General features: G+C 46.5%; 1 protein-coding gene across 1 annotated transcript in view; it reads left to right on the top strand.

Moving 5' to 3' along the window:
* Positions 1 to 5,952, top strand: part of LOC309531572 (uncharacterized protein) — a gene marked incomplete at its 5' end in the record, with an annotated part of 57,137 nt that extends 51,185 nt beyond the window's left edge. The window contains one exon of the mRNA XM_082221164.1: positions 2,516 to 5,952. Coding sequence (XP_082077290.1) covers positions 2,516 to 2,745 — 230 coding nt within the window. The 3' untranslated portion in view covers positions 2,746 to 5,952. The remainder of the gene's footprint in view (positions 1 to 2,515) is intronic.
* Between the last annotated feature and the right edge of the window lie 8,977 nt (positions 5,953 to 14,929).

The raw sequence follows: 14,929 nt of genomic DNA, 5'->3' as shown, positions 1-14,929 counted from the left end.
AAGGGGTTAGACCAGATGACCCCCGTGGTCCCTTCCAGTTCCACGATTCTTCAGCCCAAGGGCCACATTCCATTCTGGGAAGTCTTCCAGAGGCCACCTGCCAGTGGCAGGCAGGGACGGAGGCAAAAGCAGGCGGAACCAGAGGCAAAAAGGGGCAAAGCAACTTCACCTTTGTATCATAGGCTTGTTTCTTGCTCCTCTCTCTATCTTCCACCCAACATGATCAGAGTCCAAAGGCACCTTTGTTCAAGGAGGGTATGAAACAGAACTGGTAAGGGGTGTAGCCTGCTGAAGGTCCCAGGGGCCAGATAAAGAAGCCCGGGATGGGGACATATGGCATTTGAACCTGAAAGGTCCCCATCTCTGATCCACATGCTCCATTTCCGGAAACTGCAGCTAATCCAGAATGCGGCAGCTAGACTGGTGACTGGGAGCGGCCGCCGAGACCATATAACAGCAGTCCTAAAAGACCTAAATTGGCTCCCAGTACGTTTCCGAGCACAATTCAAAGTGTTGGTGCTGACCTTGAAAGCCCTAAATGGCCTCGGTCCTGTATACCTGAAGGAGCGTCTCCACCCCCATCGTTCAGCCAAGACACTGAGGTCCAGCTCCGAGGGCCTTCTGGTGGTTCCCTCACTGCGACAAGTGAGGTTACAGGGAACCAGACAGAGGCCCTTCTCGGTAGTGGCGCCCTCCCATCAGATATCAAGGAAATAAACAACTACCTGACTTTTAGAAGACATCTGAAGGCAACCCTGTTTAGGGAGGTTTTTAATGGTTGATGTTTTATTGTGCTTTTAATTCTGTTGGGAGCTGCCCAGAGTGGCTGGGATATAAAAAATATATAATATATATATATATATTCCAGTTTGTTTCCACTCTAAAGATAACGCTTGCTGATTTCCATTGTGCGGTGACTCTCCTTCATCTGCTGGTTCTCCTAATCCCACTTCTGCTTGGAGTTTGCGTTCGTCACTTCGACATTTTCATTTTCAATAACACAAAGTTAGGAACAGAACTTTCAAGGTGAAGTTGTGCTTGAGCAATGACGTGTGAATACAGGTCAGGAGAGAGATGGAGGCGAGAGCAGACCCACTAGCATTTAATTCTTCATCTGCAAGGGAAAGCAGGCTGAGCGTGCCCCTCTGAAGGTGACATTTTGAGGCCATAAATTAGTGTGCACCGGTGTGGGGCTATAGAACATGTACATTTCCTTTATGTGCATTTAGGAGAAGCACCGTAGCTCAGTCGTAGGGAGTCTGCTTTGCATGCATGCGCAAGGTCCCAGGTTCAATCCCAGAGATCTCCACGCAGGGCTTGGAGAGACTTAACTGCAATATTTTATTACTCTGCCACCCTGGGCTCATCTCAGAGGAAGGATCAGCTGGAAATTGAATGAATGATAATATTACTTTCCAGGCAACAGGCTCACATAGAACAAACACCTTAGAGGTTCACCATAGTATTCAGAGGGGAGTTTAGAGGATGGCATGCTTTATCTACAGTGAAACATTGTCCACACAGAGCTCATTTTGTCCCTGTTTACTGATTAATTTCACCTGCTCTGCTTCTGTACCTATGTTCTCTGCCTTTTGTTTCTGTTTTTCTGTTTCTGCTTACCGATAATTAGAAACCTCTTAAGGTCACTCTGAAAGCTGCCGACTCTCTAGCTCATCCATCGCTGGCAAATATCAGCGAGCCCGTGATTCTTCTCGCCTACTGTATTAAATTCATCTCACCCAATATATTAGAAATGAGCAGTAGGTGTCATTGCCACACCTTCCTGAACTTTATTACAATGCTGGGAGCAGCTGGCTTTGCTATCTCAATAGAGGAATTCTGTTCTGACTTCTGCTTTAATTTCATCCCAACACAGGCTGCTTATTAAGCAACCCTGTTAAGGAAAGGACTTGAAACCTGTGCCCCCACCCCAATGTTGTTGGACTACAACTCCCATCATCCACATGCTGGCTGTCAAACAACTTCTGGTTCCTCATCCTCCTGTTAAGCCTTAGCACAGGGATGGGGAACCTGTGGCCAGAAGTTACAGCATCACCAACCCCAACCAGCATGGCCAGTGACCAGGGATGATGGGAGTTGTAGTCCAGAAAGATGTGGAGGTTCCCCAATCTTGCATTAAGGACTTGGCACCATCCTGATCCTCACCTGCCTGTCCTGTTGTCCACAAAGGGTTGGGAATACAGTCATACCTCGAGTTATAGACACTTCAGATTGTGTTATTTCGGGTTGCGGACTGCCGAAACCTGGAAGTACCAGAACGGGTTTCTTCCGGGTTTCAGCAGTCGCGCATGCACAGAAGCCCTGAATTGCAACCCGTGTGTGCACAGATGCGGGTTGCGAACACTGCAGGTTGCAAATGTGCATCCCACACAGATCATGTTCGCAACCTGAGCGTCCACTTTTTTGCATTCAATTTTGCCAGCGTGTTTTCTACTCCTAGTGTATTCTAAAGAGAATGACCGAACCCTGTCTCACGTTTCTCTTCCATTCTTAGGGGAGAACACAGAACTGCCGACCTTCTCTGCCACTGCGGGGCTCCACTCTGTACTGGAGGACACGGTATCGCCCGCGTTCAGTGCCACCGTTATCATCATCGTCACAGTCATCATCTCCGGGAGTGCTTACCTGTGTTTCTTGAAATACATCTGCGCCGGGTGCTGCAAATCCACACAGGTGGTGCCTGTCAGGAGACTGGACCCCAGCAGATCAGAAGAGCAAGTGTAAGTCTTAGTTCTCAGTCAGCTGTTGATGGCTCAGCCAAGAAGAACTTATGTCTACCTGTGAATGAGAACGAAAAGACCAGCCTGTTCCTGATGGTGCAAATAAATGTTGGGAGATGTCTAAAAGGAGAAGATAGCCTGCCCAGGGAATTTGGTCAACCAGAAAACACTTGTGAAACTTTGTGGCTTAAAATCTGGTTATCTACATATGGTTTATCTCCACTGGATAACTGATTGACGTGGACGGGCCAAAGTCCAGCAAGTCACAGCCTGCAGGGCTACTCTGAGTCAAATGCCTGGTTCCACTCCCTGGAAGCCGAATTCCATTCTTGTGGATAGGAGATGGAATATCTGGGCATTGCTTCTTCCTGTCCCACATACAAGATTTGAAATACCCCTCCACTGCCTGTCACTAGGGGGGTCTCCCTTTGCAACACCTGCTGTGAGAAGAATGGGTCCGACGTGGTTATGGGGTGGATCAGGTCTCTGGGGCTGAGCCCTTGATTTCCTGCAACTCTCCCTCCCTTCTTAGAACGACTTTGTTCCTGTTTTTACTTTGCCTACAAATTGCAGTGCTGGTGAAGATCCCAGGAACCCGCCACCTTAATTCGTCCAGAGGCAGCTATATAAATTAGTGCATTGGCAAATTGTGTCAAGGGCCTGTGCCCCAAAGTCTTGTAAGTACCTGCCAACCTCACTGGGCCATTCCTAGGTCTTTAATGCTAAAGTCATCATGGTCCAATTCGCCTGATGGAAAAGTTGGTCCATCAAGGACTTGCTCTTTTGAACTTTGGATGCTTCTAAGACAGGCAGCCCACTCCTCCTGTGTTGAAAAGAGTCAATTTGCCTCTAAAGAGGTTGCTCTGTATCTTCTCCGACTGTATTTTCTCCTACTATTATCTGCATCCGTCAGTGCCACTTATTTAAGCATAAAATGTAAACGGACCCCTGACCATTAGGTCCAGTCGTGGCTGACTCTGGGGTTGCGGTGCTCATCTCGCTTTATTGGCCGAGGGAGCCGGCGTACAGCTTCTGGGTCATGTGGCCAGCATGACTAAGCCGCTTCTGGCGAACCAGAGCAGCGCAGGGAAACGCCATTTACCTTCCCACCGGAGCGGTACCTATTTATCTACTTGCACTTTGATGTGCTTTCGAACTGCTAGGTTGGCAGGAGCAGGGACCGAGCAACGGGAGCTCACCCTGTCACAGGGATTTGAATGGCTGACCTTCTGATCAGCAAGCCCTAGGCTCTGTGGTTTAACCCACAGCGCCACCCGCATCCCGTCTATTTAAGCATACTTGTGTGCAATTGGCCTTTACTAATTCTGTGTTATCAGAGCCTTCCCTCCCTTCAAACAGGAAATCAGTTACACAAACTGCTACACATGCTGTAAAAAACCTTGCTGGCTTACAATGCAATCCTATACAGTGGTACCTCGGGTTACAAATGCTTCAGGTTACAAACTCCGCTATCCCAGAAGTAGTACCTCGGGTTGCAGACTTTGCCCCAGGATGAGAACAGAAATTATGGTGTGGCGGCAGCGGGAGGCCCCATTAGCAAAAGTGCGCCTCGGGTTAAGAATGGTTTCGGGTTAAGAACGGACCTCCAGAATGAATTAAGTTTGTAACCCGAGGTATCACTGTATTATGTCTAACTCAGAAGTGAATCCCACTAAATTCAATTGTTCTTATTTCTGTGGTGCAGTGGGTCAGTGTGTCTGGCTGTCAGCCAGGTTGGTGGTTCAAGAAGCCCACCCAGGGATGATTCTTGCATTGCAAGGGGTTGGATTAGATGATCCTTGGAGTACCTTGAAACTCTACAACTCTATGATTTTCCAGGATTTCTGAGGCTGCAACCCATTATTGGGTTTGACTGGACTTTGAGGAAGCATGCATAAGGTCACTGTCTCTCAGCATAAGCTACCTCGGAGGGTTGTTGTGCAGATAAAATGGGGAGGGAAGAATCCTGCACTTGAACTCCTTGGTGGAACAGGTGGTACTGTATATAAATGAAATAAATAAATAAATAAATAAATAAATAAATAAATAAATAAATGATGTCCCTCTGCTAATTTTTTTCAACAGGAGGTAAGCCTATTGCTCCCCCCAGAGGTGCAAGTTGTGTGATGGTGGGTTTTTTAGCACCTGTTGAAAATCTTATCTCTTCACCCATTAGAAGAAAGTTGATTTGACAAAAGCAGAAGTAAATGGATAGGTGCTGCCTGCTGCTCTGGTTAAATGGGTTTGTTTTAAGCTTATTTAAAATCAGTGGCCTAATTTTCGTTTAATTAAATGCTTGAGTTATAAGTTGCCCTGGGATCAAAACTGATGAAAGGTTGTGAACGAATGAATAAATAAAATTCCCAGAATCTGTTTACTACCCCAGCTCATCACATTTTGGAAGGCAGGTCAATCAAAAGGGGTGTGCTATGTTTTTCAGTGGGATTCATTAGATGTTTTCTCCAAATATCTGAGGGATTTAAAATAGTCCAATAGAATATAAGCAAATTCAGAACCAAACCCTTAGATGAAACCAGTTATCTGGGAGCGAAACAATGAAAACACTACACTCTTGATGAAAGCAGCAAAGTGAAGAACTAAAAATGCACATTGTAGATAAAAACAAGGCTTAAGAGTTCAATTGACACACTTACCTAGGAGTAAGTGCCACTGAACTCAGTATGGTTCCATATTTGAGTAGGTTTGCACAGAATTGCACCCTTGTATCATGAGACACCACCGAACTAATAAATAATAAGAGATAACCCTCTCTAAGCATATGCTGGGTCTTCAGAGCTTTAGAAACTGCTAAAGCAGGTTTGTGTGAACAGTGTTGTGGAACACCTTGCTTCCCTTCTACCAACACATGGAGCCCTCAGGTGGACAGACCCTGGGGAGGCCATCCCAACTGAGATGGATCAGCCGGTATAGCATGAGACTCTTCATCTCAGGGTTGTGGGTTTGAGCCCCACGTTGGGCGAAAGATTCCTGACCTGCAGGATGGTTGGACTAGATGGCCCTCATTGTTGTTGTTGTTTAGTCGTTTAGTCATGTCCGACTCTTCGTGACCCCATGGACCAGAGCACGCCAGGCACTTCTGTCTTCCACTGCCTCCCGCAGTTTGGTCAAACTCATGCTGGTAGCTTCGAGAACACTGTCCAACCATTTCATCCTCTGTTGTCCCCTTCTCCTTCTGCCCTCCATCTTTTCCAACATCAGGGTCTTTTCCAGGGAGTCTTCTCTTCTCATGAGGTGGCCAAAGTACTGGAGCTTCAGTATCTGTCCTTCAGATACTTCAGAATCTGTCCTTCCAGTGAGCACTCAGGGCTGATTTCCTACAGAATGGAGAGGTTTCATCTTCTTGCAGTCCATGGGACTCTCAAGATGGCCCTCACGGTCCCTTCCAATTCTGCGATTCTATGAGGAATCCTGGAATGCAAAGCTGTGTCACCAAGAAGGTTCTCTCACCTGCTGGGCCGCGTTCTGCCTCCACCGTCAGAGGGATCGTGCCACTGAATACCAGTTTCTGGGAATCGCAGGGCTCTTGTGTTGAGGTTCTGCTTACAGGTTTCCCATTGGGGCATCTGGTTGGCTCCTGTGAGAACAGGATGCTGAGCTAGGCAGGCCATTGGCCTGATCCAGCGGGTCTCTTCTTATGTTCTTAAAGGATATGGACAGTGGAATTGGGATTTGGTGGGTGTGCTCCCCTCCCCGCACTCTTTGCTCTGTGAATTTCCACGTGTCCTCAACAACCAGCGTTTTGAATTGGGTCCAGATGTCAACGGGAAGCTGCCAGAGAAGCAATATATTCCCCGTTAAATAAATGCAGTGTTTATTTCTTTAAATGGGTGGATGTGCTCTTCATGGGACAGTTCGCCGGGTTGCACAAAAGTCAAGTTGAAGTGGCCGCCAGAGGGAGCCCCAGGAACGTCTCAAAAGGGTAATGGTTCCTGGAGGAATCAGCTGGTTCTCTGTAGGAAAATCAACCAGGAGCCAAGACCTTCATGGCTGATCTCAACATATGCAAGTCCCTTTTCACCACTAACCCCCAACAAAAAAATTTCTCACAGCCCAGATATTGTCAGCACAATCCTAGACGTGTCTACTCAGAAGTAAGTCCCGTGGAGTTTAGTGGGGGGATTGCTCTCAAGTAGGTAAGTACAGAATTGTAGCCTCTGGGCTGTGTCAGTTTACAATGCAAATAATTAGTTTTTCTCAGGAATGTTCATGCTCATCCCTCACCTGTTGCTTTCAAGCTAGTTTAATTCCAGTCCCTGCCATCTGCCAAGATGGATATGATAACCTGATAGATATTTGAAAACCCTTCCCTTGATTAGCTTATCCATACCTTTCGCTTACCACCCATGCCCCAGTGAATAAGGAAGGGAGTGGTGATTGTGATATTGATGTATGCCCACCCACAACATCACTGGGCAGGTGTGGACACACCCCACAGTGCTGAGTCCACCTCCATCCATTTTCAGATGGACACACTGTGTGGTAACGCAGGATCAGTCCGCACTGAGCTTTTATTTTTCGAAGGAAACGGGTTGGAGAAAACGCTCTTCATAAAATACGCCATGGGTCTGGGTTGTGTGTGGACTAGGCAGGAGAAACAAGACCTCGATGTGCATTGTTGAGGGCACACAGCCAGGGCTGGATTTAGGTTTGATGAGGCCCTAAGCTACTGAAGGGAATGGGGCCCTTTATATGTCCAGCTGTCCTTTGTCAACAACCAATTGTCACTGTTTTTTGTATTGAATATGTGCTATGTGGTAATTTATGGGCCTAATAGGTATCTAAAGCCATTTGCACATAACAAAATATGTATTTTATCAAAGTAACTGATATAGAAATGAGCAATATATTTTAGGGAGCAGGCTAGCAGGCAGGGCTCATTACTTACACGATAGGAGCCTACACAAAACAAAACACTGTTGCTGTATGTAGGTTTTATTTTATTTGTTTTTTATCTTATATTTTGGAACTGTACATCCAGGTTTTCCCCCTTTACATTTTTTGGGGTACCCCCAGAGAGTGGGGCCCTAAGCAATAGCTTGTTTAGCTTATACGTAAATCCAGCACTGCACACAGCCTTAGTCTGTGATTATGAACAAAATGCAAGTCCCTTTCAAGGGAAGCCGTACTGTTGGCACACAACCAAAAACCACCCCAAACAACCCCTGAACAGTGGTTGCAAAATTCCACACTATGAAAGAAGACAGGTTTTTTTTAAATGCAAGGAAACTTGGGAAAGGCGATAACTCTGGAAGAGAATGTGCTCGTCATGCAAAAGGTTGCAGGTTCAATCCCCCTAGGGCTGGGAGATTATTGTTAAATTATAAATTTGTATCATTTAAATTTGTATCCCACCAGTGGCGTAGCGTGGGTTGTCAGCACCCGGGGCAAGGCAAGTAATTTGCGCCCCCTAACCCGTGGATTTGCGCCCCCTAACCCTAACCCCCAGGTGTTGCGCCCGGTGTGGCCGGCCCCCCCTGCACCCCCCACGCTAGGCCACTGTATCCCACCTTCCAACCAAAGATCGCAGGGCGGTTCGCAACATAAAAATACAAAATGGAAACACGAAATGTGTAATAACACGAAGACAAAAACAAGACAAAAAACCCCTCCCAGCAACACATTTAAAAGGCCATAGAATGTTATTCGCCTGGTGTGCAAAGCTACATAGTGAGGGCACCAGACAAGCCTCTCAGGGAAGAGCATTCTGCAAATGTTGAGCAACCGCGGAGAAGTCCCGTTCTTGTGTTGCCACCTTTGGGACTTCCTGTGGAAGGAGGCACCTGAAGAAGGGTCTCAGATGATGACCGCAGGGTCTAGGTCAGTTCACGGGGGGATGAGCTTCGACTGTTCTGCATAGCACACCTGAAGATGGAGCCTTTATTTCTAATAGAGTGGTTCCTCAGGTTACATACCCTTCAGGTTACAGACTCTGCTAACCCAGAAATAGTGCTTCAGGTTAAGAACTTTGCTTCAGGATGAGAACAGAAATTGTGCTCCGGCGGCGCGGCAGCAGCAGGAGGCCCCATTAGCTAAAGTGGTACCTCAGGTTCAGAACAGTTTCAGGTTAAGAACGGACCTCCGGAACGAATTAAGTACTTAACCCGAGGTACCACTGTAGTTATAGGGCACTTCCAGACTGCCACTATTTTGCAGGAAGGAAGATTTAAGTTTGTGCAGCTGAAGTGAATTGCAGTTCTCTGGCAACAGAGGTTGGGTAGTCCTCTGTCATGGATGCTTTAGCTGACGTTCCTGCATTGCAGGGGGCTGGACTAGATGACCCTTGGGACCCAACTCTATGATTCTATGAACAAAAACAACACACCGAACAAACCCGTGCCTGTTTTTGCTTTCTGAAACGTGGCGGGGAAATGCATGGGGTGAACAAATCACCAATGGAAAGACCCCGCCAGGATGAATTCCCCTTGCCATTTAACTGCTCGGCAGATGGAACAAATGCTCAATAAAGACCAGATACAATTTGACTTCTGCGTAAGCTTTGTTGAAGCAAAGCTTAATGTATTTTTAATATTTTGTTGGAAGCCGCCCAGAGTGGCTGGGCGAACCCAGCCAGATGGGCGGGCATAAATAATAAATTATTATTATTAATTATTACAATAGGTCTTCTGCAGGCACCTATGGTTAACCTTCGAGGGTGGGAATGTAGTTCAATGGTAGGGCAGGTGCTTTGCCCACAAAAAGTTCCAGGTTCAATGTTTGGCATCTCTAGACAAGTCTGGGAAAGACCAACCCCTGTACTTGCCTGTATAAGGAGAACATGGTTATCTTCTGCCTGCGTGATTCAACCTCCGTCCCTTTCTGCAGCTATGAAGGAGTGTCTCCACCTCCATCATTCTGCCCGGACACTGAGGTCCAGCGCCGAGGGCCTTCTGGTGGTTCCCTCACTACGAGAAGTCAAGTTACAGGGAACCGGGCAGAGGGCCTTCTCAGTGGTGGCACCCACCCTGTGGAACGCCCTCCCATCAGATGTCAAAGAGAAAAAGAACTACCAAACTTTTAGAAGACATCTGAAGGCAGCCCTGTTTAGGGAAGCTTTTAATATTTAATAGGTTATTGTATTTTAGTGTTTGGTTGGAAGCCGCCCAGAGTGTCTGGGGAAACCCAGCCAGATGGGCGGGGTATAAATAATAAATTATTATTATTACCTTACACGTGTTTCCCTTTTCTCACGAAAAAGCAGAAATCCAGCAGGCAGTGCATTTCCCTTTCTCCATGTCAGAAGAAAACTGCTGGATTTTGCCTGCCTTGCAGACATTAAAAAACAAAGGAACTTCGCAGGGGGGGGGGAGAGGCAGCCCCACTTGACTTTTATAAGTGTTTTAATAGCGTCTGGGTTGATGCTGAAAACATCCTCTTATATCCTGCCAAAGAAATAATTGTTAACTGAAGACAAAGAGACGCATCAACAGGAAATGGAGGCTGATAGAATACTAATGACCATTTAAGGTGATTGAGTCTGAACCGTTATATAAATACATTCAAGGCTGACATCTTTATCAAGAGCTATTAAATGCTGAAGTGCTCAGAGTAAGAGGAGGTAGAATGCAGAGGGATGGAAACTGGCAGAGATAAGGGTAAAGAGGGAAATGATGAGAGAGCCAAGTGGGGTTTTCCTGTTTCGTTCTTTTAAAACATTCCACATCCCCTTATCGAACCAACAGAAGATCGCAGTTAAGAAATTGGGTGGGTGGGGAAGTCTGTCTGAATTAGAAAATAATATCCCTGAGATGCAAACGAGGCAATAGTACAAACAAAACCTAAAGCAAAAAAAACTGGAAGCTGGAGAAACTGTGGGCTATGTCTGGTACTGCATAAAGAAATACCAACTTATTTTCTGTTTCTTGTTATAATTTATTTTTTATTTTACATTTCACACCAAACAAACTAATTTTGCACTGAATTTCAATACCCCATTTCAACCTTCCTCCCTTTCTGCAGTTAAAGGTAAAGGTACCCCTGCCCGTATGGGCCAGTCGTGTCCGACTCTGGGGTTGCGCGCCCATCTCGCTTAAGAGGCCGGGGGCCAGCGCTGTCCGAAGACACTTCCAGGTCACGTGGTCAGCGTGACAAGCTGCATCTGGCAAGCCAGCGCAGCACACGGAAATGCCGTTTACCTTCCCACTATTAAGCGGTCCCTATTTATCTACTTGCACTTAAGGGTGCTTTCGAACTGCTAGGTTGGCAGGCGCTGGGACCAAGCAACGGGAGCGCACCCCGTCGCGGGGATTCGAACCACCGACCTGACGATAGGCAAGTCCTAGGCGCTGAGGTTTTGCCCACAGCGCCACCCGTGTCCCTAATGTAACACTAATGTCTCAGCAAATGAAACTGACCTGTAGAAAACGTAATTTGAAAAAAGAGACATTGCAGATACTTTTGTAAACCAAGAAATCTTCAATAAAAATATATATTTAAAAAACAAAGATCAGGCTTTGCTTCTCAATCAATCAATCAATCAATAAGTTTTATGTTGTTTGGGTATCTCAAATCCTATTATTCCCAAAAGAAAAGGTTCTGTTTTCTTAGAAAAGGTTATCTTAAGAATAAATGTGAACTTTAATTCCATCAGCACATGGGTAACGCTGCTAAATTGCATCTTGAATCTGCTTTTCAAAACGACATGGCCATGGGATTATAAATCAGTGTTTATAACAATTATGATTAAAAAAATGCGCATTGTTCACCCTCCAAGTCTCTTGCCTAAGACTCAATTGACTGGAGCAAACAAGGCTCCAACGTCTGCCCCATGAGGAGGAAGAGCGAGGAGGAAGAGGCAGCCCAATATTTTCTGATGCCTGAGGCCAAGGACAAAAGGGCATCCCTGCCCATTCCCCATGCAGAAACCCAAGGGAGTGGCAGTGGAGTCTTACTTCATCGCTGGTCAGGGGGCAAGGAGTGTCCTCTACCTGGGGGCAGCAGGCTAGCTTAGACGTCTCAGAGGAAATGTGGGGTGTGGGAGGCTACATCCTCTGCCGGGAATGTGAGAAAAGAAATCATAGTCTATTGTCCCCTCCAGCATTGGTCTTTTAACTTGTGGATCAGGAACGGAAATAGATAAAAGGCAGAAACTGGTGTCAACAAGACTCTTCAAAGTGTTTGCATCAGAAGCACTGGGTGTGCGTATGTCAATGTTTGACCTCCGCATCAGGCAGCAAAAATCTTGTGCCGCCACCGTTTCCGTGCTAAATCAATGCAGTGCTTGACCTTTCTTCACTTAAATAGGCTTCAATGCTAGGATACCGCTAGATCCTTAAAAATCTCAGGCCACAGACCGAGGACATGAATTTGTATACACTTTGCATGTGCTAAATTATATGTACAGGGGCAAATTTAGGCTGGGATTAAGCTGTTCTGCAAGTGATGGGTTAAAAAAAAAAGGGGGGAAGGGGTTGCAGATTCCCCCAGTGCAAATGATCTGGGGTTTTACACACACAGTTCTGCACTGGGCCACCCCTTAACAACATCCTTGGTTAAATGGCTTGATACTGTTCATTGCTGTTTTTTCCTGAGAATTTTTTGACTTTCTGATAATAATGATCATTTTTCGTTCCTTCTCTTCTCCCGCACAAAGTTACTGTTTCCCTAAAGCTTTCAAAGATCACAAAATGCCAGAACTTCAAAGAGCTTTTTTTAAAAAAAATAAATAAAATAAATCAGACATACCCTTTGTCGTTTCTCTTAACTAGACAATTTGATGAGGCACTGATTTCACCTTTTATAAGCCATGAAGTTCCAGCCACCGTAATGAGCTGAAATAACTTGAAGGGACAAAAATCAAAGGTATATATTAGTAGAGGTGGGGGGTGCTGCCCTAAACCTAAGATACCTATTAATTGCAGAGCAATATCCATAAGATCAAGAGGAAAATGTGAGGTCGAATTTGCCGCCTCCTGAAATACTCATCTCGGTTTATCATGCCTGGTAATAGGAATATAGAGCAGCAATATCTGAAGTAAGAAGTCTAGACTGCAATGCCTCTTTCCATCCGAGGGCCACAATCCATTCTGGGTGATCTCCAGGGGGCCAGAGGCGAAACTGGAGATAGCGAAAGATTTACTAAGCTACACACTCAAAACACACCTCTCTCTGTTATCAGAGTACAAGTTCGCATTACTGCCCGGGAAAAACACTGCAGGAAAATGCAAAACAGGGTGTGTGGTGTGTGGCTCGGAAAGGTGTGCTGCCTGCAGGGAAAGGGCCAGATGGAGAGGGCCACATTTGGCCCCTGGAGCTGAGCTTCCCCAACCACAAGCCAGCAGTGGGAGGGGCCACAGCCAGTGGTGGGTGGGGCCACTCTTTCTGCCATCCCCTTCCCCTTCCCCTGCCATTCCATTTTCTCCCATCCTTCCCCCTACCTAAAATTAGACTGAGGGTACATGAAATGAGGCCGAGGGCCACATGTATCCCTCAGGCTTTCTAGAACAGGAGCACTCACTGGCATTGGACAAGACACCAGTTCTTCCTTCCGCCAAGGATTTATTGAGAGCCAACGTGGTATAGTGGTTAAGAGCGGTGGCCTCGTAATCTGGTGAACCGGGTTCGCTTCCCCGCTCCTCCACATGCAGCTGCTGGGTGACCTTGGGCCAGTCACACTTCTCTGAAGTCTCTCAGCCCCACTCACCTCACAGAGTGTTTCTTGTGGGGGAGGAAGGGAAAGGAGAATGTTAGCTGCTTTGAGACTCCATCAGGTAGTGATTACCTACAGAGACATAATCCCTCTTCCTTAGTTGGGATTCCTGCATTGCAGGGGGTTGGACTACATGATGATGATGATGATGATGATCTGACCCTCCAAGTGTCCCTATTTTCCAGGGACAGTCCCAGATTTACCGTCCCGGTTTCTGATTTGATCCCAGAATGTCTCACTTTTCCTTCCCTATTTTCATCGGAGAACTGCTGGAGGGTATGTGATAACAATAATTTCTTATGCCCCAGCCACTCTGGGCAGTTTCCAACAAAAATACAGAGGGGGAGAGGGGGAGAAGGGGGGACCCAAGCATTAATGTCTACAAAAAGTTATATAGCTGTTTACATGACTCCCAGGGTCCGTTCTAACTCTGCAGTTAACTCTGCAGTCTACGATTGCTCTATCAGTTTTGAGAAGTTCCAGCTGAATCCCACTGAGAGAGTGTGGCAGACAATAATGAGGATGTTGAATCGACCACTTTCCTTGCCATTCCGGACAAGATGGGCTGCAATCAGATGGTGGCCTCGGACCATATTGGCATATTGGCAGAGCTGCTGTCTGCTTAGATGTCAATAAGCTGCTCTGCGAAAGATTGCTGCCCATTTATTTGAACACTGAAGTGATGTAAAACACTGATTGTGCAATGTGAAGCCGTGGTGTTGTGTCATCACCACTAGCATGGGATGCCAGCACCCAGGGCAAGGAAAGTGTTGTGCTCCTAAGGCAAGTATTGCGCCCTCTAGCCAGACCCTCCATGTGGCGCTGCTGCTGCTTCTTCCGGTCTGAGCGGGTGGTCCTAGCGCTCTGTTAAGCCTTGCCAGGGAGGGTTCAAATCACATGCAAAAATTGTATGTTAGGAGAACAGCACACCAAAATGCCGGCAGATTTCCCCAGAAGGTGGTGGTGGTGGTGGTTGCAAACTCTGGAATTGTGGCAAGCTGAGCTCAAGACTGGAGTAACGAAAAATTCAGAAAAACTGAACCGGGCTGGTGAATCCATCCTTACTCAAACTTCCTGCCCCCTTAGCTGCTGGGGCCTCTCCTGAATTGTTAAAGGTTAGGTTTTCTCCAAAAACCATTCATTCCTTTTCCATCTATTGCCAAGGGCAGGATTCCGGATGATTAAATAAAAATAAAAAACCCCTGTTTTTTGTTCCTATTCTTCCTGTTAAAACAAGCAAGCCCCATGGACCTTGGAGGTGAGAAGGTCTTTAATGTCCCGCCGACAAAGATCGGCACATGCTGTTCTTTCACACTTGCAACCGGAACTGTCCCACGATCTCCAAAAGAAAGCCCCGTGCACTTAGAGACTGAATGGGAGTCCTCTTGATGGTATCACAAAGGATTCCTTTGCCAGAATTCAGCCAGCGGAGCATTGGTCTCCGAAATACTGCTGCCGTCTCTGGCACCTGCATTTTCCTTGCCATTTTTCTACATACCATATTTTTTGCTCTATAAGACTC

The sequence above is a fragment of the Podarcis vaucheri genome (assembly GCF_965113315.1).
Source record: "Podarcis vaucheri genome assembly, chromosome: 4".
NCBI lineage: Eukaryota > Metazoa > Chordata > Lepidosauria > Squamata > Lacertidae > Podarcis > Podarcis vaucheri.
This window is presented reverse-complemented; position numbering and strand designations above follow the sequence as displayed.